Source organism: Gavia stellata, chromosome 5, assembly GCF_030936135.1.
Source record: "Gavia stellata isolate bGavSte3 chromosome 5, bGavSte3.hap2, whole genome shotgun sequence".
NCBI lineage: Eukaryota > Metazoa > Chordata > Aves > Gaviiformes > Gaviidae > Gavia > Gavia stellata.
Genome location: NC_082598.1, coordinates 13,099,821 through 13,127,568, shown reverse-complemented (window position 1 = coordinate 13,127,568; position 27,748 = coordinate 13,099,821). Strand labels below are relative to the sequence as shown.

General features: G+C 39.2%; 1 protein-coding gene across 1 annotated transcript in view; it reads left to right on the top strand.

Moving 5' to 3' along the window:
• The first annotated feature begins 18,959 nt into the window (after positions 1–18,959).
• The window catches only part of SORCS2 (sortilin related VPS10 domain containing receptor 2), a 460,992-nt gene continuing 452,203 nt past the window's right edge, over positions 18,960–27,748 (top strand). The window contains 1 exon segment of the mRNA XM_059817647.1: positions 18,960–19,043. Coding sequence (XP_059673630.1) covers positions 18,960–19,043 — 84 coding nt within the window.

Below are 27,748 nucleotides of genomic sequence, written 5' to 3'. Positions count from 1 at the left end.
TAATTACCCTCTCACTTTCCATCATGAGAGAAACGGGATGGCATTTTCAGCTAGGAATAAAAAGTCATATATTCTCATCCCAGCCTTGATATCAGCTTGCTGCATGACATTTGAAAAGTCACATGGACAAAATTTTGAGTTTACTTGTTCTACAACCAGATGCTTGTATAAGCCACCTAGTTTCTTAAGGTAAACCCACAACTCTGCTTTTCGTTCTGGACACCCAACATTCCAGCACTTGCTATTTGGGTAATTAACTGTGTATTGATGCAGGCATTCAGGACTGAATGTTTCAGCTTTATTTTTGCCGTAGGAGCTCTCTGGGTTGCAAGGAAAACTAGTGGAACCTAGAGGCATGCAGCGTCTTCTGAAATAATTTCTTTTATTTCTTAGTTTCTTCCTGGTTAAATTGGAGGCAATAATTCATATCTTATCACATTGTTTTGAGGCTTTTAATCAATTACGAATTGGGTACTGCGAGATATTGAACATCATCGGCTCTGATGGGTATTAATAGATAAGCATGCAGAGCACCTAGTGCAAGAAGTGTTCTTAATATTTGTGATTGCTTTGAGATCTTTGCTTTGAGATGCTATTCAAGTGCTAAGGCTTATTAAGCTCTATCTTAATGCTAGCAACCCACTGCACTGTCAGTGGGGACTAGCTGTTTGTGGCGATGTTTTTTTATTCATAATATGTTTTACTGCTTCTTCTCTGATCATTTCCACGGACTGCTTCATATAAATGTTTTGATGAACTCTGTGAGTGCTCAAAAGTCTCCCTTCTTGCAACTCTCCACTATCCTTTTCTCTCTTTTCTTTTTCTGATGCTTCACCTTTTTTGCTTTGCTTCTTCAGTGTGGCAGAACAGCAGGCACAGCAGTATCTCGGTCCTTCAGAGCAAAAGGATTACAGGGGTTAGATGTTGTAAAAGTATACATCGAATGAATAATTCCCATTAGAAAATCAGTTTGTTGACTAAGGGAAAGTAGCTGGAGAGGAAGGGAAGAGAAGAAAAAGCTTTAACTTCAAATGGATGTTCCCTGTTGAATCCTTGTTAGTATGAAGAGCTGATGTCTGTGGAAACTCTCTAACCTCCTTGCCTTAACCGTGAACCTTCTCTTCATTGCTTTAGCTCCCTTTTTGCTAATAGAGGGGTTAACTCAGTAGATGGCAGTCTCTTTCCTCCGAGTCAGCGCAGAGAGGCAGTGAGCTGGAGCTGCAAGGCGGGTCTGCAGATGCCCTCTTTCGGAGAAGATATAAAGCCCACACCCTGGTGAACTGGGGTCCGTCAGGATTGCTGCCCAGATTTCATGGAAGTAGGTGTGTTCCACCCCAGCAGGCTATAGCTCTCATAAATACATGTCATCTTTCCAAGTTAACAGTTGCTATTATTTTTATTATACCGTAAAGTTTGGAAACAATACAGACAGGAGATCCAAGCCTTGTCTCACTAAACGTAGCTTTACAAGACTGTTGAGCAGTGGAGCTGCTCTTCATTCACATATGGAAGTGGAAGGGTTGACCCCAACGTGTTGTCTTTAGCAAGGTGTTTGTCCAAAAATATGAGAAAAGGCACATGAAGGTAAGTAATATGGGTAAACCCCTAATGACAAATGACATATGAGGAGGTGTGCTGCTCCCGAGTGCAGCTTCTCGCATAGAGAGAGATGTCCTCATGGAATAGAAGCTTTTTTTTTTATTATTTATTTCATTCACATTGCCATAGTTGCAGCAAAAAACTGCACTGTGTTTAGTATAACACCAGAAATAATTTACTTTGTATTTTGTTATTAATTTGTAACTTGATGGTTAATATTTTATTAAAATATTTTAGAAAGAAATGAAATTCAGTATTCATTGCTAGTTTTCCTGTTAAAATGTTGAAAACTTTCAGTCCTGAATTAACGAATTAGACTTAAGTCTAAAATTAGACTTAAGTCATGAGACTTAAAAAGAATCCAAAATGTATTTTGAAGTTGGGTTTTTTTGGCTTCTGAGTGAGGTTCTGCATGGTTTGACTTACTCCAAGAGAAACCAGGTGTGCTTTTAAGCACTGCTTTGGGTTGTCTGCATGTTAGCTTGAGGAGGCAAGTCAACTTCCAGCCCCAGACACCATCATACGATGGCAGAAATTCAATGCTGGAATTTCCATTTGAGGGTCAAATAGTAGGCTAGATTTGAAGATAAAAATTTTGATTTTTTTTAAAGGTTTTTTTTTTTTTTAACTTTAGTCTCATCACCGAGTACAGTGACCAGAGCATCGATGTGTCTCTGAGACAGTGAATCCATTACTAATTGGGCAGCTCCCTGTTACACCAGCTGGAGTTTGTTTAGACCTCTGGCTTTCAGTCCCACGCACTGTGCGATGCAGTTGTTAGGCTTGGAGGTCATATATGTATGGATGATCCTTGTCTCTCTCTTCTGTTACTACAGAAGAACATACAGGCCTGAATGGATTAGTTATTGAGTTCACTCTAAAATGTCCTTGCTTATTACAGTTTTTGCCCTCTGAGCTTAAAAAAAAATTAAAAAATTAACTATTAATACCTCTAATTTTGGAGCTTCTGAATACATTTTGGTTAAGTATTTTGCACCCTGGATTTTGACATACTGTATGCTGCCATAGTATTACTACAACACCTGCTTCGAATTCTTCTCTCTCTTACCTGTCAGTGCATCATTTCATGCTCCACTAAGTGCTGCGAATAGCAAAACCATCTGTTCATTACTCATGTAGCCATTGTGTGAAATATGAATGAAACGTCTCATGTCTGAAAGAGTCATTGTCAACTGAGTCCAGCTGGTATGGCTGTATTCTGCCCAGAATCCAGAGTCCAGTTGCTTCCTTCAGTTGTTGTGCTTAGTCTCAGCTCAGTACTTGTTCAAGCAAATGTCTAATCCGTGATTCAAAATCTTCTGTTTATTCACTTTCTCCCCCTTGAAGCGTAGTTTAGGGTTGAGATCCTTGCTAGGACATTGACTGTGGCATGAGGTCATTCTTTGATTTTATCCTTGTAGGCACAGATAGGTGAATAATATATGCGTGTATACCTACAAATGAAGGAAAGAGATGGATTTGTTATGTATTGCAGGAAGTTAATGAATGTTTTAAAGAACTCATTTTTTTCCCCACACTGCCTTTACTGAAACAATTTCCATCAAAAGTTTTCTCCACCAGGTCTAGAGTTCCATCACCATCAAAGCTATTTGTACCGTTCTTTCTTTTGGCAGAAAGAATTGTTCCTTGGGAAGTCATCACTGTCAGTACTGCACAGATCAGATGGCAATGGCTTCTAAAATAGCAGGTTAATATCCCTGTCTGACAGGATTAAATGCTTAACAGTGATTCTTGCTTTTACAGCTATCAGGGTAAGTGATGCCATATGCAATGATAAAGATGTGACATTGTTCAGCTTGCCTTTTGGAGAATGATTAAATGACATGCTTAAATCCTTTGTGGCCTCACAGGTTTGATGGCACTGAGTGATACAGTGGAACACAACAGCTATACCTTAAGCGAGGAACAATGGGTATGTTACGTATCTAAAATTTAGTTTATACTTAGAAGTTGCAGGCAGAAGGAACAGCACATGCTATTTTCATTTGTAATTAACAAACTTATATATTGTAAAATCTGTCTCTGGTGTAAGCTTTCCCACACTCCTTGTGAAGGCACTCGTCCCTTTGGGGTGGAAAAGACTGGATGACAACACATTCAGTAAAACCTGAACCTGCATCATTTCTTGAGACTTTGGGGTAAGATTCTGTTTGTGTATTTAAATATCAATGTGAAATACCTACATGTGAAGCAGGCGTTTAAGCTTCTATTATAAAGTCAGTAAAGATCTCATTATAAGAGTCTAGAGCTATTCAGCTTCTAAAGCAATGCAGTCTAGGGCTCTTCAGCTAACCAAATTTAAGTGCCTATTTTAGGATGAGCTGAGCAGCTGACATGGACTCCGCTGAGTGTAATGCATGCTCAGGTGACTTCTTCATGTGTGAATGCCTGTGTGAGGCACCTACACTTAGGTGTCCATCTGTGAGATGGATCCAAGCCACTTTTTGTGCAGTTTACAGTGAGATGAGTATGCCTTCTCATAATCCATGGAACAAACTGGACCACTGCAGCACAACAGATGCAGAAGGTTTGGCTTGATGACATAGAGCTGTCAGGGTCGGGCAAACCCAGTGTCAAAGGTGGGTTGTTTTCTGTGTACAGACTTGTGCGTGCTTTAACATCCATGCACCTGAGGCACTGAAGGAACAGCTGGGCTGTAGGATTTTGAGGCTGTCATAGGACCTCAACAGTAAATGTAGGTACTGAAACAGAGGTTGATGTCTAAATATCTTTGAGGATTTGGACCTTGGCATTGTGCACTGGCTGCTGACATCATATTTAAAAACAGTGTTTGGAGTGGTAGTTTGGTCCACTTCCATATTTTTTATTGCTAGCATAGAATGAAATAATTGTGTTGTGTACGATATTAATTATTCATAGTAGGACATTGCAGAAGACAGTGCTGGGAGAGATCTCAAGTGCTAAAATGGCCATGACGTCTCCAAAGTCAGGATCAGCTGTACCAGTATATTCGGAGAAGGCCTTAGAAGGGTGGAGCATGGCTGGTAGGTGCTCGGGGACCTCATGCACCACTGTTATGCTGATGGTCCCATCGATCTGTGTTCTGTTACAGGTTTTTAAGGAGCTTCCCTTCATGCTTAAGTTTTTCTCCAGTATGGAGGTAGGAAAAGAGTGCTTATTTTAACTTTGGTGTTTGCAGTCTTTTGGCTGTTAATCTGTAGTCCCTTAGTGTTTTTCTTTTTACTATCAAGTATTATTTCACATACAGAAATGACATCATTAACCCAAAATATTAGGAACATGAGAATTCCTAGACGAGATTTTAATATAAGATTATGTGTTTCTTTTAAAATGAGAAGTTGTAGCCATCTGGCATAAGCCTTCTGCCATCAAGAGCAAAACCTGTGATTCTTTAGTCTCTGTTGTGTAGCTTTAAGAGATCCCCGTAACGGGAAATTAACCCTTATATAATCAGGCATCTAACACTTTACAGTAGGATAAAATATAACCTGCAGGTTTGTATTATGTGCAGTTTCCAGGCTTGTAGGATGCAAGCAGGTTTGGGTCAGCCCTAACGCTACAAAATGACTCAAAGTTCAGAAATCTGGAAAGCTGCCTGTGTTTGCTTTGCTTAATAAAGCAAACTGTAAGTCAAACATTTAATCACAGCATTCTGGTAACAGGGGGCCTGTTTTAATACAGCTCTTTTATTGGCCTCTTTGTAGTTCAGAAATAATAAAGGCGATCCTGGCGGATAAGGTGTTTTCAATGCAAGTCTCATGTGGAACCTTTATTTTCAGACACAGAGCTTGTATAACAATATGAATCACCGACATGAGAGCTGTTCTGATCTATGGTGGTTTTTCCAGTAGGGAAATAACCTGCTGAGTTTATTAATGTTTGTCTAATTTACATCATTAGGGTCATTTTTTAAATAGCCCTGTCTGTTTGCTTTATTGCCGGCGCGAGTGTTGGGAGGAGGGATGCCAGAGTACGAGCGCTCCTCATTTCTGAGCGGAGTGGAAAGCCGAGCCTTGCGTCCTCCCAGGCACTCTCTGAGCAGAGAAAATCTTCCAGGCTTCAAGCTCTGAAGGCCTGCACACCACCGCAAGTGTACGTGTTCAGTGTGGTTTCTCTAGTTCCTCAAAAGACCTTTATGACAGCAGGAGAAGAGCAGGGGAGGTGGGAGAACGGGGCTTGTGTGCTCAGCAGGGAGATGACACGACACCTGTTTCAAGACTTTAAAGGGGAGTGTGTGCTATCCCTCTTCTTACAGGTGTTGCACATAACCGATTAGGGAAGGGGGATTTTTGCAGCTCGTTGTGTGCTGATCATTCGGCAGTGCCTGCAGAATTCAGTGGGGTTGTCCTTGCGCTGCTGGTGGTGGAGAGGAGGCTCAGCAGTGGCTCTGGGAACGCTACGGTGTTTCTGAAAGGCTTGTCCAGCTCCTCTGAAGCACCCTCTCCTCTCAGGAATGGAAGACGTTTTTCTCTGTCATTGCAGGAGACAGTATCATGGCTGTTAGTACTACTGCTAGCAGTAATACAGGTGAGACTATTTAGTTGAAAAGATTGATCTGCAAGTCAGACTGAAACTCTGGTTTTTTCTCTTCGTTCATTCTCAAAGGGGAATAAATGAAAGGAAAGGGTAATACTACAGTTGAAATCTAGCAGACCAAGTTGTGATCTTGGTCTCCCAGGGAAAATCTGGAATCTCTCTTTGTTTTGCTAGTTACTCTGGATTTACTGCGATGAGATTGGAATTTGATCAAGCTCTATCTGTCTACACATACATAGGCGATATGTGGACAGTTGCCTGTACTTGACTAAAATTCTACTTCATTGTTGTAGTGGCAGAATTAATTCAGTTCCGCAGTTTCTGTGACTAAATCCTTTTTACCTGACTGGGAAAAATTTAAGGAATTGTCTGGCTTGAGCCATAGCGCCTGTTGAATTTGCCAGTGAGAAGCAATGAGGTGCTCTGTCCCACAGTGCATCCAGCCAGGCAGGTAAAGCAGAGGTAGAGATTTGGAAAAATCCTGATTGTTACTGTTTCTGAGTTTATGTGAAGTTTCTGAGTTAAACTTAACTCTCTCACTCATACAGTGTTTTACAGATTCCTTGGAGAAGTGCATTTGAATGACTGATTCTCCTTGTGTAAATATATTGCAGAATTTAAGGTTTTGAGGTTATTTGGATTTTGGATAAAAAGGAACTCTGAAAGAGTGGTTTAATCTGATACACTGACTGTACTTAGTTGTGTATTAGACTGTAAGAAAGAAGTTACAGGCACCATATTTTCTTCTTTTTCCTGGGTAGGAATTTTTTTCTTCTCTTTGTGTGGACAGCTGCAGGTAAAAAATGTTATAGTTTATGGGACTGCCAGCTGGAGCCAATTAAAATCTAATGGACCAGAGTTGGCACTAAAATATCTTATTCTGTCCTAGTAATGTAGAGGTTTTGTTCTGCTGCTTATACATGATTTAAAAGGTTTACAGTGTTGTTAAGAAACAAGTTTACTTACCATTTTGCAAACCAAGACATGTTTGAATTTAAAATCTGTCACAGAAATTTTACAGTTTGGGTCCTTTAATGAAGTCGTGGTTCCAATGAGTGTGAAGAGTTGTGATGGAGGGACTTTCCCTGCCTGCCGATGTTCTCCCCTAAAAATATGAGATGGAAGCAGAGAGCTAAACGACTTGCTTTAGTCGCACCAAGGATCTGCTACACACCTAGGAAAAAATGTGGGTCTTAAAACAGATGATCTGTCTTTTAGTTCTGACTGCCTCAAGCAAAAGAAACCTAGGACAAGACTAGGAGCTTGAGTTACAGTGTTGGAGAGTAAAAATCATTACTGAGAGTAACATGGGAAAGGGAGACTTGAGTGAGGTGTGCTAGAGAGTAAGAGCTCAGCAAAAAGAATTGATTTTTAGAAAAAAATCAGTTCATTTGAACTGGAAGGAGCTGTTGTTTGTTTTTGAGAGATACGATTCAAACTAGTCTCTTTGTGCAAACCTAAAGGCTTAAAAGGCATTTTTGGCCTTTTCAAAATGACGTATTTTCAAAGATTGAATTGAGACTTTTTGACTTAGTTTTGAAGGTTGGGAGAATTTTTTTTTTCTAAAACATACAAATTTCACCAACACTATATGAAAAATGGCTGGTGTAGGCAATCTTTCTATCGAGGAAACCTTTCTATGTCTTTACTTTGTGGTAGTTGAAGTGCATTTCATTTCATGTTTTCAGTGAGAACATCTGATCCGTTAATGGCCAATGTTCCCTGCTAAACAGGAACTCAATTGCTTGTGATTGTGTCTCCGCATTCTTTCTGTTTGCTCAGGGCACAAAAGATACCCTGATAACAGGTACAAAAGTAATCCTGTAGACACATGAAAAAGGAAGGAGATGATTCTTAAAGCATAAACCTGGAACATACTATCCTGTGGTTTCCACAAACAAGCAGGCTGTGCATTTGAAAGAGTGAGAAATGTGAATAGTGGGCATTTGAAAGTGTGATAAACTTAGGCCTGACTTCTCTGTTTTGCTATTTGTGGGGCAGATCTAAGCTGCTTTTAAGCATCCTGTCATGTATTCAAAGATTCATGTATTCAAAGGCAGGTCAACCTGACTGATTTTAATCATGAACTGACCACTTTGAAACCCAAAAATGGGTTATTCCATGCATGTGTTCATACATGCTGAGGGTGGTGAAGTTGCTCTAGAAGGCAGGAGGAGAAGAGGATTGGGAGAACAATAAAAAAACATGAGAAATAATTAAGTCTAGAGGTACATGGAACAGATTATACAAAGCCTGAAAAATTTGTGTATTTGGATGAGGTGCTTTGAAATGTCAAAGAATGCTCACAAAATCTAAGGTGCATCTAGTGTAATGGTAACAGCAAACTGTTCATGTTTGTCCTGCCTTGATTTCTCACAGTGTTTTACTGGTTCATGGGTGACCAGTCCTCTTCTGCATGAAGATCAGTTTGTGTTGAGGAGCATTTACTGTTAGACCACCTGGAGGTGAATATGCAGAGCTCAGAGTGAACTGTCCTCAGAGAAATGAGACTGGGCCCAGGCCTAATTTGGTCCTAATTTTCATTTTTCTATAATATTCCTTTTCTAAAGTGTTTGGGAACCATTTCTATCTGTTTTTGTAAAAATAAGTTAACGAAATTACAAGTAATTTCTTAGAGCCTTACACAGTTAAAACTACGTAGCTCCCCTCTTTAGGATATATTCAGCTCCCCTCAATACTGAAACCAAGGATTCAAACAGCACTGGAGATCATACAGCTGTAGGGTGGTCCTCAGGTGTAGGACTGAGATACGCTTTCAGGAAACCATTGGAAATACTGCATAGGTGGTGTTATTATGCCTGTACCACAGCCAGAGCACTTCCCTCTCTGAACTTGTCAATGTGTCACTTACAATACGCATTAAATTTAAAATTTGGAGAGACACACAACTTCATAATATTAATAACAGCTTCATAATGTTAAAGAGAAAGATATATCCTAATTGGAGAATGAATGCAGACTTTTTTGGCTGCTCTTCAGGCAGGAGATTTATTGGAAGCACTGTAGTACTCTAATTCCTAATCCATCTCGTCGCCCTCAGTTTACAGTAAGTTACTCCATTTGCCTCTCTCTCTTAGGAGTACTCTTGAGATGGTATCTTTTTATGTACCTGTTTTTTAGAGAACATTGTGGAGGAGAAGGAAAAAGAAACCAATCCAAACCAGAATATGGGTTTTTCATAGTAAGAACTATTGAGGTTGTAAAAAACCCTGGTGGGGATTCTGATGAGTTGGCATATCTCCTTCCACATCAATAAATTTGTCGCTGGTGAAAGTGTTTATTCCTTCACAGTTGTATGATTTATGCTGGACCTTTTGTACTGCATATGTGGACCTATAGCTCATCCTCAAACAGTAGAAGATGAACTATGACTAATAGATCTCAGTGACTATCCTGCAATTTATGCAGGATTAGTATTTTAAAAGGGTAGCGTGCATGGTTTAAGTAGGATTTGAGTATATAGCCATGGTTTGTCCTTTGCTGTCAGCAAAGCCATCCTAAGTTCATTTCTTTAAAGAAGCTCCAGGCCAAATGTCAGGAAAAATTAAATCAAGCAGTGATGTAGTCCCGCAGGGAAAATGTATTTCAATTGTGAGGTATTCATGGATATAATATGTCATCCTGTAGTCTGTGACTGTTGGGTGTACTTACAGGCAACGTGGTTTGGTAATTGCTACTTGTTAAGAAATTTGGCTACGATAAAAAATGACCTGCCAGGGGGACAGACAGTTATGTTATTTTTATTTATGAGACTTTCATCAAAATTGGAAGGACGTGTGTATATGGCAGCAGATCCTCCATAATACAGCATCTTTAATAAACAAACATTGTTTTTGTCTTCCAGCAAGGAGATACCATAATCTTTTAGAGCTTTGGCTTCTACAGTCTGCAAAACAAGTTGGACACAAGCCCTTATTTTGCTCAGCCCCCAACATTTTGCTACCCAACTCGCCCTTCCTGAGGGCAAGTGTAAGCAAATTTTCCGTCTTTCCAACAGATGTGGGACAAAGCTAGGCTTGTTGGTCAGCCTGGATCCAAACCTGGAAAGAATTAACTCCACCCTCTGTAGTTTTGTTTTCATAAAGAGTTTCTTTTTTTTCCTGGCATATTCTAAATAAAACAAACCAGACCCTTACAGTTCAGATTATTCTTCAGTGTGGATACCTGATCTAGGAGCAAGGTCGTGTAGGTCATAATTAGAAGCCTGGCACGCTGGGATGGAGCCACAGATTGCCTTTCCATGAGACACCTACCTGCCCATGCTGTTGTATTAGCTTATTCTCTAAGCTTTTCTGGGGGCATAGAGGCTTGCAGTGATTTTCTTTATCGTCTTTAATTACAGATGGGTTAACTTTGTGATGTCAGTAGCCATAAGCACTGATGTGTAGAATTCAAATGTCCATGTCATTCTTAGCCCTGCTATTTGATTACTGTGAAGCATTACATGTGGACCACACATAGAATTTAGGAAGACTGTCTTTTCAGATGCAAATGGATGTTTAAATCAGAAGCAGCTGATGCACATTTGGTAGTGGCATCCTTCCAGAATGAAAAGATTTATCACCTATTGAATCATTAAGGAACAATAGACCTGCTCCCTCAGCTGGCCAAAATCATTGTATTGCTTTGGGTTTTAGTGACCCTCTGACATTAATGATCTAACCCAGTATTGTTCCTATACCTGAGGAAGAGAGTAGTGAAACCACGTTTCATGGATTTATTTTAAGGACATGAGAAATAGGAGGGGCCAGATTCTGCTTCAGCTTGTGCCACTCTAAGTCTGGAAGAGATGAATTAAAAACCTGAAGTAATTTTAAGTGGAGCACTTGTGTTATTCCACAGTAACACTTCCCTAGCCAGAAGCTTAAAACCAATGACAGAAAAAGATTGAATCATAAGAATTTCTGAATAGTTCCATTGTGTGCTAGCACAATGCATGAGATGTTCTGGGTAAGGAAATAGGTTGCATGGAGTTTTGAATAGGGAAAAACCCCCATGTAGTTAACTCTTTAGAGTCTGCAGACACAGGGAAGTGTCACACCAGCTGTAGGCAGGAAAATTAAAGATGGCCTGTCACTAGACAGGTTCATCTGGCCCTTGCATGTCTGGCAAGCCAATCCTTTTCAGGAATGTTGTATTATTTGTGGTCTTTCTGCAAAGTAGTTCTTTTCCCATCAGATTCAGCTTTGTTTATCACTTTTTTGTGTGGATTTGTTGACTTAAAAGACCCATCCAAAGGAAGACAGAGTTTTTGTTGTATCCTTTAGTATTAATTCTTCCTGTATGTCTTAGAAGAACCATGAATGACTCGGGATCTGTTGGAACTAAAGTACTTTGGCAGACAGTTAACCAATGCCTCTTCACTGGAAAGGAGGTTGGTTGACGGATCAAAGTGCATCTTTCCCAAAATAGTGAGCAAAAGTTTTTAATTGAGCTGCCCATATGACCATAAAGACATGATCTTTTTTCTGAGCGAGTTAAGGCTGATTTTGAATTCATTGTATCTTTCCAAAGTGCATTTCATTATGGTGGCTTTCCTTTGTTATATTGCTGGAATGCTTTGCTTTGCTTGGTTTTAGTAGTTTTCCCCAGGTCATTCCAGAGTCCAACCTAAATGATACTGTGTCACCCACGCACTGTTTTAACTATTTAGATTTCTAATGATGATGTTACATAAACGCAAAGTTACTAAGAGCATGGAAGCATGTCTATTGATTAATTTCATATATAAATGCTTTATATATTTGTTACATAAATGCTTTTCTAAACATTGGTACTGTCTGTTTAGACCAATACCTAGTGTTCACAGCTCTTCGGTGAATTCCCAACCTTTCTTCCCCAGGTTCTCCTTTATGTTGTTTCCTACCAGTTTTCCTGTCGTCTTTGATATTACTGCCTGTAGTATTTTCCTCCTTTGATTTGTCTCCTTTGCAGTTATTTCCCCCTTCCTTCATTAGAACCAGTAATTACTCAGTTTTTCCTAGATAATTAATTTCCTCAGCCTTTTTCCTAGTCTCCTCATTCTTTGTTTATTGAGAGGTTCTTGCCTCCATCTCAGTTATATTTTATGCAGGTAGTTAAAATGTATTTCTCCATTCTACCTTGATTATGTTGGACATGAGATGGTGCTTATAGTAGCTATTACCTTTTGTACAGTTGTTCAGTAATACCTGCAGGTATTTCCTTCCTTTTTAGAGACTCATTCATTGCCTGTAGGCCCTGGCTGAGGCTCTGAGAGATGGGAGCTCTCTCTGAAGCTATTAAAAAAGGTTTATTAAGAGGTAAAGAAAAGAGTATTCTGCAATTGGTGAATGAAGCAATCTTTGCTGAAGAAGATTGGAGACAGTGCAGGTGTTGGCAGTTGTGATTCCTACCTACTCTTCTTTGGCAAATCAATTTATGTAGATGTTATCAAATGGCATTCTAGGTACACCGGCGTTCTTGGAGTCATGAAGGTCTCCCATGTACGTACCGTCTGCTCCTGGCCTGGATTTGCACGTGCGAGGTGAGGAGAGCGCAGCCCAGAGCCAACCTGTGCTGCAGACGGCAGCGGGAGCTGAACCAGTCCCTCTCAGATCAGCGAGGCCCAGCTGTCCAGGCCTGCGGCTTCCGATTTCTTTGCAATTATCCTTTGAAAAGCACAGTTCAAATTTTCACTCATTTATGTAGTTTGGTGCATAATGATAATTATGCTTTTTTACAGAAGCCATTTGTAGCACAATGGTTATGTAGCACTTTTATTTCTGAAGACTTCAGGGATTCTTTCCAGGCCATATGACTCACAAGTCACTGAGCAAAGGGTCAAGCCCTTCTTCACTCAATAGATGCTTTCAGCTCCGAGTGCTACTGGTACATTCAGGGCTAAAAATCTTGTCTATTGAAACAGCTGTAGCTTCAAAATGTTGTGAAGCTGCATTAACGCTTCATTTCCTGCAGTGAATCACTTTGCTTATGAAGGTATAAGAGCTAGGGACATTTGGGAAAAAAAAAAAAGAGAAACAGAAAGAAATAAACCCTCTGTGCTCTGGAATGGATTTTTTTTTTCCCCATCAGATAACTTTATCCCATCACAGCAGTAAAATGCAATGATATGGAATAATTATATGTTCCTAAGCCTTTCCAATTGATCTGCTGTTGTGAAAATATATTCAGTAAATTCACCTGAGTGACTTTGGACAGCAAAACACAAGGACATTATGAATAAAAGAAACACTTATTTGCCTGATATAATGGAGTGTTGTGACCACAGGAACATCATTGTCAACCTCTATTTTAGATCAGAGTAGGTTTGTTGTCAGAAAAATGAGTGTGTGGTTCAGAAGGTGACTGCAAAAATGACTTGTGGGGCATCGTACTTATTCCATCCCTCTACTTTCTGGTCTTAAAATTTAATTTTGGATTGGAAAATCAAGCTGCTTTTTTCCTGTAAGCGGGAAGGCGATTTTTTTTTTTTTTTTTTTCCTCCCCCTGAGAGAAAACAAATGGCAATTTTGCTGGGTGAGGAAACAGGAAAAATAAAGCCTAGCTGTCTTCTCTTGATTGGCTTTCTGGTACTACTCATATTTAAAATATAATTTCGTTTTAAAAATATTCAGATTTCAGGGAGCAGCTACTCGGAAAAAAGAATGTGCCATTACTAATGATTTGCTTCTATCAGTAGCTGCATTTTGGAGCAGCACTGTCTTCCCTGGGCTGTATTAGCACTGTGAACAATGAAAACAGAAAAATGCAATGTCATAGATAAAAAGTATACTCATTAGTATTTGCCTATTTTCCTCCAAGTATTCATCTTCTGCATTTGTCAGCCATACTTTAAAATACGAGGTAAAAATTTTTTAAATGTTTGTCAAATGGGGATGTAGGAGTTAGGAAATGCTGTAATGAGAAGTTATTTCAATACATGAGATAATATATACGCTATGTAACACACACGGTTTGATATTATTAAGCCATTATTGCAGAATTAACGGATTTCAAAAATACACTATGTAACAGCCAACGAATATGATACATTGCAAATAAGGTCATCTTGTTATACGGCTAGAAGTAATAAATTTATACTGCTCATGATTGTTTTTCTATATACATTTATCTTCAGTGGCATTTGAATTTTTTTCCTTGTGTCTTAAAACAACAAAAGAACGTGCTGTAAAAGCTCAGAAACAATGAAAATAGAAGGAAAATCTAAGAAAAGACAGGAGGCAAAGAGCCTTGCAGGGGATGGGGAGCAGAGGAGAATGCTCCCTCAAAAATATATTTTTATATATTTTAATTTCAGAATATATCTTTAGTGGGAAACTGTCACCTGCCAAGATACAGAGTTGCCTAAACAAAGAGAAAAGGAAACCTTTTGTGCTTTCAGTTTGTACACTACTTTAAGTTTGAAAATTTCAACAGAAAGTTTTAAATTTTGTGGGTTTACAATTAACTATATTTTTAATTACGGAGAAGCCCATTTTTGTCTACAAACACCTACTTTGAAAAAAATTTGACTAGTTCTATTTGTTAAATTATTATGGTAGAAGTGAGAATATCTAGCATGTTTCTGAATGGTGTGACAACTATAATTACCCACACAGGGAATAATTTTTGAGAGTAGAAGGATCTTCAATCCAGATGTCAAAGACATAGCGAGATCAAGTGGCTGGAAACCGAAGCTAGACAAATTCAAGCAGAAGGTAAAAGCACAGGTTTTTAACAGAGTGTGTGTGTGTGGATGTTTTCCATAGGAACCATCAGGGAATGCTGCTCTGTCTCCATCACTTGATGTCTCACATTGGTAGAACAGCTTCCTAAAAGATGTACTGGAAGGAACTGAAAGATTTCTGGGATTTATACATTCCATTCTGTCAGAGATGAAGTCAGATGAGGTAACACAGCAGTCCTGGCCTTAAAGTCAGAATCTATGAAACGTATTTTTAGGCAGCTTTGTTCTCCTCTATGGCTGTGAGATTCACCCTGCATGCTGAGCCAGAGGAACCAGACGCGTTGCAGAGAAAGGCTTATCTGACCATTTCAAGGGGACGGTTCAGAAGACCTGCAAAATCCACTACAGCATGTGGTACAGTCAGGGCTGCCATGTCATCTTCCGTGAATCATTTGACAGCTGTGTGTGTTGGCTTGTAAACACGTACAGCTGGGACACCCTCATTGCTCCTCTGCGTGTGCTTCCCTCTGTTCTAATTCCCACTTCATCCCCAACCAGCTGGTAAACACACAGCAGTGTCTTGATGTCTCCTCTGTCACCTGAAGAATGTATTGCTCGTATTGCTGCAACCCACTTCTTGAAGAAATGTTCATATGGGAAAAGGAATTTTTGAGCCCAACAGTACCTGCTCTCTTCTGTAGCTTTTACCGAGGATGCTAATTGCGAAGCCAGGGAGAAGAGGAGGAGGGTCATTTCTGTGAGGTGGGCACCTCTTTACTGATGACTAAAGGGTGTCCTGCTGAGAGCCGAGGTCAGTGATGGAGGGGGTACGTTCTTCACTTGGTTTTAATGTTGCCTGGAGTTAGATGTGGTGTTGCTAGCACTTCTGTCCCTACAGAAATGTACTGTGCAGGTCACATCCTGTAATTTCAGGCAAAGAATAGGTGGAAGAGTCAGATGCAGCTGCCATCATTAGTTAATGAGTTGTTAGCAGCACGAAAATAAAGGTGTTGAGCAGAGGGTTGGGTAGAGCTGAGATGGCGACTTTGTGCCTGCTCAAGACTCCCTCTTGGGAGGAGGCAGGAGACCTTTTAGTGGCTGAATTTTTGCTATCCCAGTGGACAAGAGGAAGGTAGCATCAGGCTAAATTGTGTGCTCCAAAAGAATTTATTAGTTAAATCTTGATACATCAGAGGGTTTGTGCAGGATTAGTCAGCTTTAATACTGGGCCATTAGGAGTTAAATTATTTTCCCAGAGTCTCCAGAAAGGAGTGGAAGCAGAGCCAGGATTTGAAGCCAGTGTTTGAAGCCAGGTCCTACGGTTGGACAGCAAGGCTCAGATCTCTTTTCATGGGGTACGGAGCAGCTGGGTAGAAACATCTATTATTTGTAATATACATATTTAGAATATCTGCACAATTAAATTGTAGCATTGATCCTTCAGCAGTTGCATTTGAGACCTCTGTGGACTAGAGGATTCAGACCTTAGTAGATTTTGTGTTTCCTAAGCTGATTTTGTAACTATGTTTTCACTGTTTCAAATTTTCCCCCTGAAATACCAACATTTGATATACTTTCTCCATCTGCCTCTGTCTGTATTCGAATGGTTTGTGAGGTAAATTTAATCTCTCTATTGCATCGTTCTATTCAACAGCTTGTCAGCATTTCCATCCCGAGCCGAGTTATGGAGGTCTTTGTAACTCATCTGTGTGCTAGTGAAATTTGGGCTTAAATGACTGAGATGTGAGTGGTTTTCCCCCCCTGTTGCTTATGGGTAATTAAAATAAATTGGTATGGAATGTATTTTTAAGTTTGAGGAAGACCTAATGTTTAGACAGGGAGATGCTTAGGAGGTTGGTTTTTGCTGCTTACCCTTCGATAAAGCCTGCCTCATTAGTGCAGTTTGCAGTTATTGTTAATTGGTCCATGCAAAACAAAGCAAGGATATTGTTTGCCTAATTCTCTTCTAAATCTCACCTTTTTTAAACTGGTGTTATTCCAGCATCTCTAATAGTATTACTGTAGATTTACACTTAATGACTACCATGACATGCCGAATAATGCTCTCCAAGTCAAATGTGATCCTTGCTTGGTAAAACCTGAACTCTGCGATCTTCAGTTGCACTGAATAGCGTCTCAAGACAAACAATGGTATAGCTCATTCCCTTCTGTACTTCGGCCACCTATATTTTATTCCAGGTATTTGCTGCTGTAAGCACTGTATGCCCAGAAGGTGCAGATTTACACAGCTGTGGGTCCTTTTACATGCAATCCATTTAAGCTATTCCCTGCATTGACACATAGCGAGGCAAAGTGTTGACCCAGGGCTTGCGGCAGCACGAGGTCTGAACTTCGCCTTTGCACCTAACTCAAAATATCCTCACTTGGAATAATTCCCAGCTTCTGCTATGATTGACCTTATTTGTGCCATCTCATTCCTCTCTTCAAATCTCGGTTTGCACAGTGGGGATGTTAAGGAAATTAAATCAGCTGTTGAAGTCACAATTTAGCAACCCTGCCTTGTGTGTGTAGTGCCACACATGCCCAAAGAACCAGGCGTGTGGTTACTCAGTGTGAGATTAATTCACCAGGAATGAGTAGGACACAGGTAAAGGCTCCGAAGACAAACAAGCAAATGTGATCACTTAACATGTTTTAAAATATATTGCTGCATGCACTAAGTACGTCTCGGAGAGATCTGTGGTGTGCTGAGATGGGCAGAGCCTTGGCATGTTGATGCGGCTTGCACGGTATCTTTTTCTAAGACTGACACGCAAATGGCAATGCAGGACCATTAGAAATTAAAAGTATGAGTAAAATTTTTTATATGCTTCCATTCACAATGCAGAATGTAGAGACCTAAAGGGAAGTGTACTTCTTCCCAGACGGATTTTAAATGAGAATAGCATTAACGGGGATTAAAACCCCAAACACCTGCTGTATAGGAAGCGGGAGCCAGCCTGTAACATTTGTGCCATTCCGCTGCGGCCAGTGCCTCCCTTTCACCAGTGCCTGTGCATCCTGCAGCAGGTTACACCAGTGTAGCTGCTGGAAGGAAAGAGTTACAAAATATTCTTAACCTGGCAACGGTCTTAACTCTGCTGGCTGATGATGCCCAGCTTAGAATCCCTTTTTGATCGCTCTAACTTGAGTTTAGAGCAACATGTACTCTCATTAGTGCTTCTGACAATTTTCTGGGCTGTTTCTCACTGAGAATTGACCTGTGTTACACCAGTGCTGTACGTAGGACAGTCTGGGGCCTCTCTAGGTATTAGGTGCTGGATGATCAAGGTTAATAAAACACCTTTGGACTCTGGAGAGTCTTGCAGACTCAGGAGGTTGATTGTCAGCAATCACATTCTGAAGCTGCATTTCTTGACTCGCTTGGTGCTGTTCCTTCTTTATGTTTGCTTACAAAATAAATCTCCTATATTCAGTGTCAGATGAAATGTTGACTCATCTGAAATCATTGGGGCCAGCATTTGACTCCAGATCTTTCTAGTCCTCATGCTTTCCTCTGCCTTGGAAAGGATTAGGGATAGTTAACTAGCCTCTGAACAAGAGCTGAAGATGAGATCTCCCTTTTACTCCAGTTCCATTTGATGCTTATTCAGGAATAGTCCTGATCTTGTCAGAAGTGTTTACTGTATACACTTTTGGTCTTACTCAAGCATAAATAATAGGTTTTTTTCAGTCGTCAGGGTCAGTTGCATGCACATAGCGTAATCCAATATTCAGAGGAGTAGGAAAACTCTCCAAAGTGCTTCTGGCTCTTCAAGAATTTTAAGCTTTGAAAATTAACTTTTGGCAGAAGTCTAGTACGAAGGGTATGAGTAGAAAATAGCAATTATTGCATATCTACTGTCATTGTTTCTGTGTTTGTTCAGTGTTAGTTTGGCAGTAAGTAATATGCTGGGGTTTTTTGAATGTTTACTTTATTACATCTTGCTACACAGAATAATTGCAAAAGTACACTTGTCTGTTTTCAGTTTCAGGGGAGGGGTTCTTGCTTTATTGGTAAGATGGAATATTTGTCAAAATAAAAAACTAAAACTATATATAGGCTGGGACCGTGAACCCAGTCCTCATCTCACTTACAGTAGTCCAACCATTGCCTCGTGTCTCTCTTAAGCTTTGCACATCTACTGGATCCATGACATTGCACTCATGTACAAAACTTGTGAAGAAGAAGGGGTGCTGACTTCAGTGGTGGTCTTCCAGATTTGCTGAGGTATTGGTCGGTTTGATTGACACAGTCCTTTTATTGAACTCACTGAGTTTAGAGATAATTATACATGCAGAATACAGGGTGCTACCTAGTTGCTTTGTGCTTGACTCATTCTCTTTTATGAGGGAGTAAAAGCTAGTGGCTGAATTAAAACAACCAAACCTCTGAAGAGGTCTTCAGTAACTTAAATTAAAATTAGTAAATTTGTAGTGTAGGCCTGCCTTATGCTGTGTATTTTTTCAGTCAAATGAGTGGCATCTTCACATGATATTTAACAGGTAAACTGTGTGAAAGAAGATACCTCCTTAAAGTATGAAGCTGAGATGCAGAAAACTGTATTGTCTCAGGTCAGCTGCAGTCTCTCCCTTCAGACTGAGAAGCGTTCTTGCGTGACCTCCTGGTGAGAGCGGTTGTCATTAAAATAGTTAAATTCAATATGGCTCAAATCAAGATAGAGATTTTATGCAAAAGTCACACAAAGGGTGTCTGCTGCTGCTGCAGATTTATTTACCACTAAATAGCTTTATATTTTAGTTGACAGCAAATCCAACAATTCTGACCCAGAAAGCTTCCAGAAATAAAAAAACCCCTATGGATATGACATATTAAAAGTGACCAATATCTTGTATTTAAGTAACTTGCAATACAGCTTGTATGCATGTGGAGCAGACTGGTGCCAAAACCTGTGCAAGCCTTATCTTAGTTTCTTGAATTGTTTTCCTTTTTTATCTTGAAGGCTGACATATTGTTGTCATTGCTGTCTCTGTGGTACCAAAATATTTCAGATAACAGGTTCTAACTTGATTTTTGGAACTTGACCGTATGTATTTCTTGGCTTTGACGCTTTAGGTGAAGCCTAAACTGCAGCTTCGTTAAGATTTTAAATAAGGCGTCGTTCAGCATTCTCTAGGCGTCTTATTTCCAAACGCATGCTTTCTGTCTGTGATCAACACTGGGAGTTGGCAGCCTGAACGGAGAGGTAGAAGGAGGTGGGGGAGTTTAGTAAAGAAAACACAAAAAGAATTTTCCTTCAGTGTGGAGAGAAAGATCAATAATACCTTTGATTATTGCATTTTGTAAATGATTTGACAACAGATCATTGGTGACTGGAGCATGCCAAAGCCATGTGGTCACTTCACACGGAAGATCAATATAATAATGCAAGGCAGACAAGAATGGCATGAATAACTGGTTTTCTTGAATACTTGGCTGCTGCTTGCCAAATGCAATATATAGGTGGCTTTTAGGGATTGATGGATGAACATAATTTTTGTGGTCTCATGTGTGGGAGCTGAAGCTACAATCCAATCTAATAAATTTTCTCCAGTGAAGGTCCAGCAAGGTTAGCTGTACTAGCATGTGCCAACCATAGTCTCACCAGGGCTGGTATACTTCTAGCTCATCAGTGGTGGGAGATAGGAGCGTAGACTGAATTCACAGTTTTCAATTCTTTTTGACCCTCACCATTAGATTTCTTTTGTGTTTAGTGGTCTGCAAGTGCCCTCCTTGCCATTTTTTCAGTGTGCCTATGTGGTTGAGTGATGCTGAGAGGTGAAAATGAACTGTACATCCTCCTACCTCCCACACTTTCTTCTATCTCTCTTTTCTTTCTCATCTGTTTTATTTTTGTCAATTAATCTATTTTTTTTTCATTAATTCTCCTTTAATTGCTATATGACACCAGGAAATGGCATTTACATTGAAGGCTTTTGGGAATTTGGCTAAAGAGGTAGGGAGTCTGACATGGTGAATATGCAGACAGAAGATGTGGTGTGGCAGACATTTCTTCTTCTGCTGGTGAGCCCCGCTCCTGAGCTTTTGTATATATCAGAAATCTGAACTCGGATCTGACTGGGCAAAGAGCTCCTAAATCTGCAGTAGGTTGACTTAAAACCTCAGGACAGAAATCTTTCTGGTTTCCTATCAGCTACAGCTTTGAAATGTAAATGAGTTGGTATTGATTTTGTGTGTGTGTGTGAATGTGTGTATACCTACCCATGCCATTCCTTCCCCCACCAACCAAGTATTTTAGAATTCTCTTTTTTTGTAATTTTTCTTTCCTCCTATTTTGTCCAAGGCCTTTCTGCCATTTCCAACACATAAAGAATGCTATGGAATAAAAATTGATGTAGAGGTAAGCACGTTAAACCAGCAGTCCGTTCTTTACCTGCCATGTGGGCAGACGTACAGCCCATCTGAAGGCACTCTAGTTTGAGGAGAAAGCCAGCTTCAGAGGAAACACAATGTTTGAGAGATAAAAGTCACACTTTCAAGGACTGGGGCAGAGGTTGGATGCCATTCAGATTTTTCTTCAGCTTATCCTTTCTAAAATTTCCAATTTTATTTCAAAACCATGATTCTCCCAGAACTCCAGCTACTTCAAAGTCATTCTGCCTGCAAAAGTTTCACAGCTTCGGCTGATGTTACTGATACGATGGAAACTGCTGTGGGCTTTGAGATCTCGTGGGGTGTTCTAGCCAAAAGGCTCTTGTTCATTAAAAATTGAAGTGGAGAGTTAAAAGCAAGCCATGGCAAAGAATGTGTAATGTTTTTTAAAAGTCTAGGCGTTTCATGCTTCCTAAATTTTTAAAATCAGTGCATTTTATTGTATTTTCCCAATGTTAAAAAATGCCATGCAGCATTTAGAAGAACCCATTTTACTATTTTTCTAATTAGTTCTTTTTATGTTGGTGGATTTACCTGTTCCACCATGAATTAGTTCCTTGTCTGTTACAGAAATGAACCGAGAAATCATTGTGATTGAATAGGTTTGCAGCCTAACTATACAAGTATTAGCAGTAGATGAAGGAAATATTAGTATCTCCCTTTTGCAAATAGGGGGTATAGGCATGGGGAAATTCAGTGATTTGGACTTAGATATTCTGCATCTGCTCAGGGTCTGCATCCCCAGGAACAGAGCCCACATTTTGCAAAATCTCTGAAAATATGAATCTGTTTTGTATGACTGTGTCTGCCATTGAACAGGTCTGAGTTACTTAAAAATCATGCAGAAGGTAGTCTCCCCAAATACCCACAATGTAAGTTAATGGTCAGTATTCTAATCCCCGTTTTACTGAAAGGAGAGCTGATAGAGAATTGAATTGGGCTTTCTATGGCCTTCCCAAGCCAAACATCCCAAAGAGGGATTATAAGGCTAATTTAGGAATTCTCTTGCTTTCACAGTAATTCCCTGCTCAGCTTTCACCACTGAGATATGATCAGAGTCACAGTCTTCAATAATAAATGCCACTGCTTAGTTAGAAGTCAGGTATGTGAAAGACTGCAAGCTGCTGGATGTTTACATGTGATCAAAGCAGCTGTAAAATTCCACCACTATTCTAACCAAAAAATGAAGCCTTACGAGTTATGTGGTTTGAGTTTGTCCAGTTTGACTGTGAAAACAATGGAGTTTGGGTCCTGTGTAGCCTTAAAACTAAACCACATAGTATTGTAGTCTGATAAATAATATTATATTTTTAAATTATATTTTTTCTTATTTGTTTGTATTTATTCCTATCTGTATGCCAAAATCAGTCATTAATATACTGTTAGCGTTGTTAATACTTCAACTGATTTCAAAGTCAGATTTTAATGCAACAACTTCTGCTTGCTAATACTTCAATGAGTTGGTTTTAAGGTGAATGAAATCTACCTTTCTGAGAGCAACTTTTCTTATTAGTTAATCATCTTTGACTGTATACCAGGAATTGTCTGAATGCTGCTTCTTGCACTAAACATTTAGATTATTTCCTTCATTATTATAAACCCACTTTCTGTAACAAGATTGCCATTTATTTCAACAGTACCAAAATGTTCTGTATCATTATCGAAGAAACCACCTGGAGTGCTCTAAGTAATGCACATGCATGGAACAAAACTCTGCTTTTTATTACAGATTTTCAAATGCAAAGTAGCTGCATGTCAATTTAAAATAACTATTGACTTCAGTAGAGTTGCTCAAGATTTATACTTGTGTAATTGAGAGCAAAATGTAGCTTCATGTATACATCTTCTAATAATGCAGCAATATTGCATGAGAAGTAAATCTAAACTTTATTGCTGTCTAATAAATTATCTGGTAAGCACTACAATTAAACTACAAACCAGTTCATTAGATGCAGGCAGTATTACTAGATTGGTTCTAATATAAGTTGCAGAATGTGAGTGGCCGATTGTGAGTATTATTGCTGTGACAGCAACAGTTAATTCAAATAATGATGGAACTTTAATAGATGAGGTTGTGTGACAGAATTAGCAAAAGCAGATTTGCTGAATAATTGGTTCTTTCTTGGTACAGTAAGTCATTGATTTCTATTCTCTTCCTTCTCTTCCTTCCTCTTACAGTTGTAATCATCAATCTGATCATATGTGCATAATGCCCTGAGACTTTAACTACAGCTGTAGCAAAAGTTCAGTACCTATTGGAATAGAACAAGCCCAGCAGAAAATGCCAAACCAAATCCATCTCCAAGCCAGCAGGCGCATGCTCCAGGAGGTGCGGGTTGTGAAACAAGGCGAGGGAAGGCACTCAGCTGGGAGTAACAACCAACCGCACTGTGCTGCAGCCGGAGCTGGGACAACGGGGGGGTTATGCCACAAGCCTGCTGAGCTGTTCTACCTGCTCCTAACGTTTCTTAAAAATGAAGTTGCAGCCCAGTGTAGTGCTTTCCAAGTGTAAATTGCTGTGACTGCACTGCAGATTTGATGTAGTTGTTCTTGCCTTCATTCACTTTTCCTCGACTTGATCTGTTGCTAAAAAAATTTCAGTGTTTCATGCTGTCCTTTTCTCTTACAGTGTGAATACTCCATGTTTTTATATACAGGAGCCATTGCAAAGTGTGTGCATGCATATGTGCTCATGAATATATACGTCTGTGAGAATGCACGTGCTAGAGTGTTTTCAAAGCTATAATGCCATAGTGTCTCAGCAAATGCTTTCAGGGTGTGTAGCGTGATCTAGTACATCATCCTGTTTAATGTATTTTTTTAATAGCACCAGACTGTGGCTTGTACTGCCGGAGTCACATTGATAGTAGTTGTTGTAATAGCCATTTTAAGGAGAAATTAAAGACGTGAACTAAAACACTGGAGGCAGTTGGTTAAAATGTGGCTTGATAGGCAGGGGTCCAAATATCAGTAATATTTCTCAGAAAGTTTAGATTTGGAGCTATATTTAGTACCTTAAGGGCCCTGCTTTGATTTGTTTTTGGATGCTGAAAGCCTTGATTGGACCTGTGTGCTAACTTGCCATCACTTCAAGGAAGTGTTACATAGCTTCATCAATACTCATTTTCCTCTGCCTTGACTACCTGATGTGTTCTGGAGCAGGCGGGGGGAATAACAGTTTCCTGCTGATGATGCCACTGCAGTCTCTGCACTCCTGTCACAACAGATTCTGTTTTTTAATGCTGTGTAGCTGCATTTAGGAGTTCGGTAATTTGGGACATCTACTTCGCAAACTTTGACAGTGCTGAAACAAGGGTCTTGAGTAATTCTTAAAAATAACATTTTTCATAGGCCTCTGTACACTGGAGTGACAGGTACAGACTGTGCAGGTACAAAGAAAACTGTTCCTTTTCTACATGCTCTGTGTTATATCCTCACCGTTATTATATCTTTGGGATTCAGGCATGATTCCACCTGGATTCTAGAATTCCTCTGATTTTGGGTTAACATTTTAGGTTCTAATTTCATAGAATAATGAAGTATTGACCCAAATTATGGACTTAAGTGTCCACACAGCTTGAGGAGAGATAGAAATGATTTAGATAATATACATGTTTTGGTTCCTCTTTTACTAGCGTGCAATGTTTTATTGGATTCTGGAGAGCTGAAAAAGTCAGGCTTTTTAATTTGCAGTCTGTAGGATTCTTGCAGATGCTTTGCAAATAGCTTTATACTCCAAGAACTCTGGACTCATCTCCTGCCAAAATCCAGGAGATACTATCCTGCTTTGTCTGATAAAGCAGGCAGTCTTTGCTTGGTATCCTGTCAACCAGGATCTAGACTAACATAATGAAATATGTGCTGCTCTATTATAATCTTTAGTGATTGGATAACATTTAAAATAATTTCCAAATGGTAGGCTCACTTGCAGTTCATCAATTATGGTCCTTGTTTTACAGAGAGGCAAGATTAGGTACAACAGATTAACAGCTCAAAACCATGTTTAAATATTATAAAATCTGAATACTTTCTAAATCTCTAACTTTATGCCTTGATTCTGAAAAGAATAAGGCATATATTAGTTATATTGTGTGCAGACTTCTGTCATTCTTCCTTTCCACCAGAGGAAGGTTTTTAAATGACAATGATTTTTGTTTCGTAATCATTTGTAATATACATAAGACAATCTGCAGCATTTGGATGCTACTGGATAAATTCAGCTTTGACTCTGGACATTTGTGTTGATGAAGCATCAATTGCTGTTTACACAGGTGCTAAATAAATAACAAACATTTCATTTTCCAAATTCTCCCTTATGGAACTTTTCTTACTAGTGCTGACTGCAGCGTCCAGTTGAGAAGTGCTGCCAGGTACCACTGCTATGATATTGTGATAGTTCACATAGAAAGTTAGAGAGTTCTTGGTTCTTTTCATGTTTCCAGTTCTACAGCTGATAAAAGCTGTTCTAGAAAAGAGCAGATGTTCAGGTGTCTTGTGAAAGTCATGGATTGCCTATACTTTCTCTAGGTTTAGTCTTTTACTTCTACAATGATAACAAATGTAAATTTACGGACAAGTAGCTCTGGCACCAATCACTTTTTACTGTATCGTCAGTACTTGTGGAGCAGAAATCCACAGGCTCTCGTAAAAATATGTAGCTTTCCTGGTTTATTTGCAGGTGTACCAATTTAAAATTGTAGATTTGCTGCTTGTACTATCAAAATAGTGGAATGGCGTGTTGTATATAAACCTTACAGCAAATCACTAACAGGCAGTTCCTGAAGGATTTTTAAATTTAATTCAATGTTTCCTGGCTGGATTAGTTTTCATCTCCTATGTTAGTATAATGAAGGTTCTCCTATAAAGTTGTATATAAAATAATATGATTTAAAGAATAACGTGGATAGTTGCTGTTTGACTCTTTGATAATTATTATGGTTGTTAATCCTTAAAGATCCAAGAAGCTATGTGAAACTAATTGGGTATTTTAGAGCTCTGCTCTATTTATCTAACAGTTTAAGTACTTCTAAATTTTGTTTGAAATTTACTTTTAGTTGAGAATGGGTAAAAAGAAACGGATGTATTTAAATGGATGCATATTCTTCCATGCACAACTGTGTATTTTTTTTAAAACCAGTTACATCAATTTAATTTGCATTTGAATGCTTATTTATGGAAATTAAACCTACCTGAGTCAGATTTATTTTTTAAGGGCAACTGAACGGGGTTCAGTAATGCAGTTTGAAAGTACATTATTTATGGTATGGACACAACTGAGTATGGAATGACTCTAATTGGAAGGTAAAGCAAATTGATTTAAACTGCCTGCAGTGATGCTTAATATAAATACCCACACAGTACGGTTGGTAAGTGGTAACTTCTTAAGTGATTGTAACTCCATGACTCGGTGAAGTGCCCATATCTTCAGCAGAAACTTAGGGCTCAGACTTGTAATCAGTTTATTATAGCTTAATAAATTACCATGCATCATCTGAGGCACAGCCGTGAAAGCCCAGCAACATAATCTACCTTAAATCTTAGTGTAAGAGGTTTGAGCTCCATGGGATTACCTGGCTGTGGGCTAAGAGGGTGCATAAGGATAACAGAGTTGTGGTGACGTGAACTTGAGACGATAATGAATAGTGCATAGGGGTAAGTGTTTCTCTGTTTTTCCTAGTGCGTTAAAAAACCTCAGTGGATTACAGCCACCAGTTTGTAAATGAAGACTCTGTAGTAGGATTCTTCCTGTGGTAGTCCCCAAATCCCATAAATTAATTACATAGGTATTTATTTGAATTTTCTTTGCAAATTCCATTAGGCCTGTGTTTAGAAGTTTAAATTATATACCTTGATGTTTTTCAAAAATATTGAACTTTCTAGGGCTCCATTCATTGCAATCAAATCATTGGAAGTTGCTACAGGTTGAGCACTTTTTTAAAACAAGCCATGTGTTTAGGCTCTTAATAAAATATGTGAGACTAGTTGTAGCACCCTCAAGATATGGTCCAAAGTCTATTACATTAATAATATACTTTCCATTTATCTTAAAGTTATTAACTCAATCTGTAATTGATTCTGAGCTATTATTGTGTATTTAAAAATAACATTTTTTAAGAATACCTCATACTGCAATGGAAGGGCTTCTAGAGAGGTAATCACGTACAGTGATCACCTCTGTGTAGCTGTACAAAGCAGTGACTCAGGTTAGAAAGAATTGTTTAGGGACTGAAGTCTGTACAATACAGGTCAGCAGGTGGAAATGCAGACTCTGTGTATTTGGTAGCGTTTCTGTTATTTACAGATGTAACATCTCCTCTGAATTCTTCTAAGAGAGTAAAGATGTTAAAACCCAGTATTTCGACTTGGGTTTCTCTCTGCGAGGTGAAACAGTGCTCCCAACTCACGCTCTGTTTCCCAGTAGTGTCAAAAAGTAGTTTAAAGTGCGCTTGTTCACACAGTGCTTAATTTGAAAAAGAGTAAGAAATCATGATGTCAGGACTGCAGGCATCCTCCCATTGACCTGAGTCCAGTCATTTTAGTTACATACA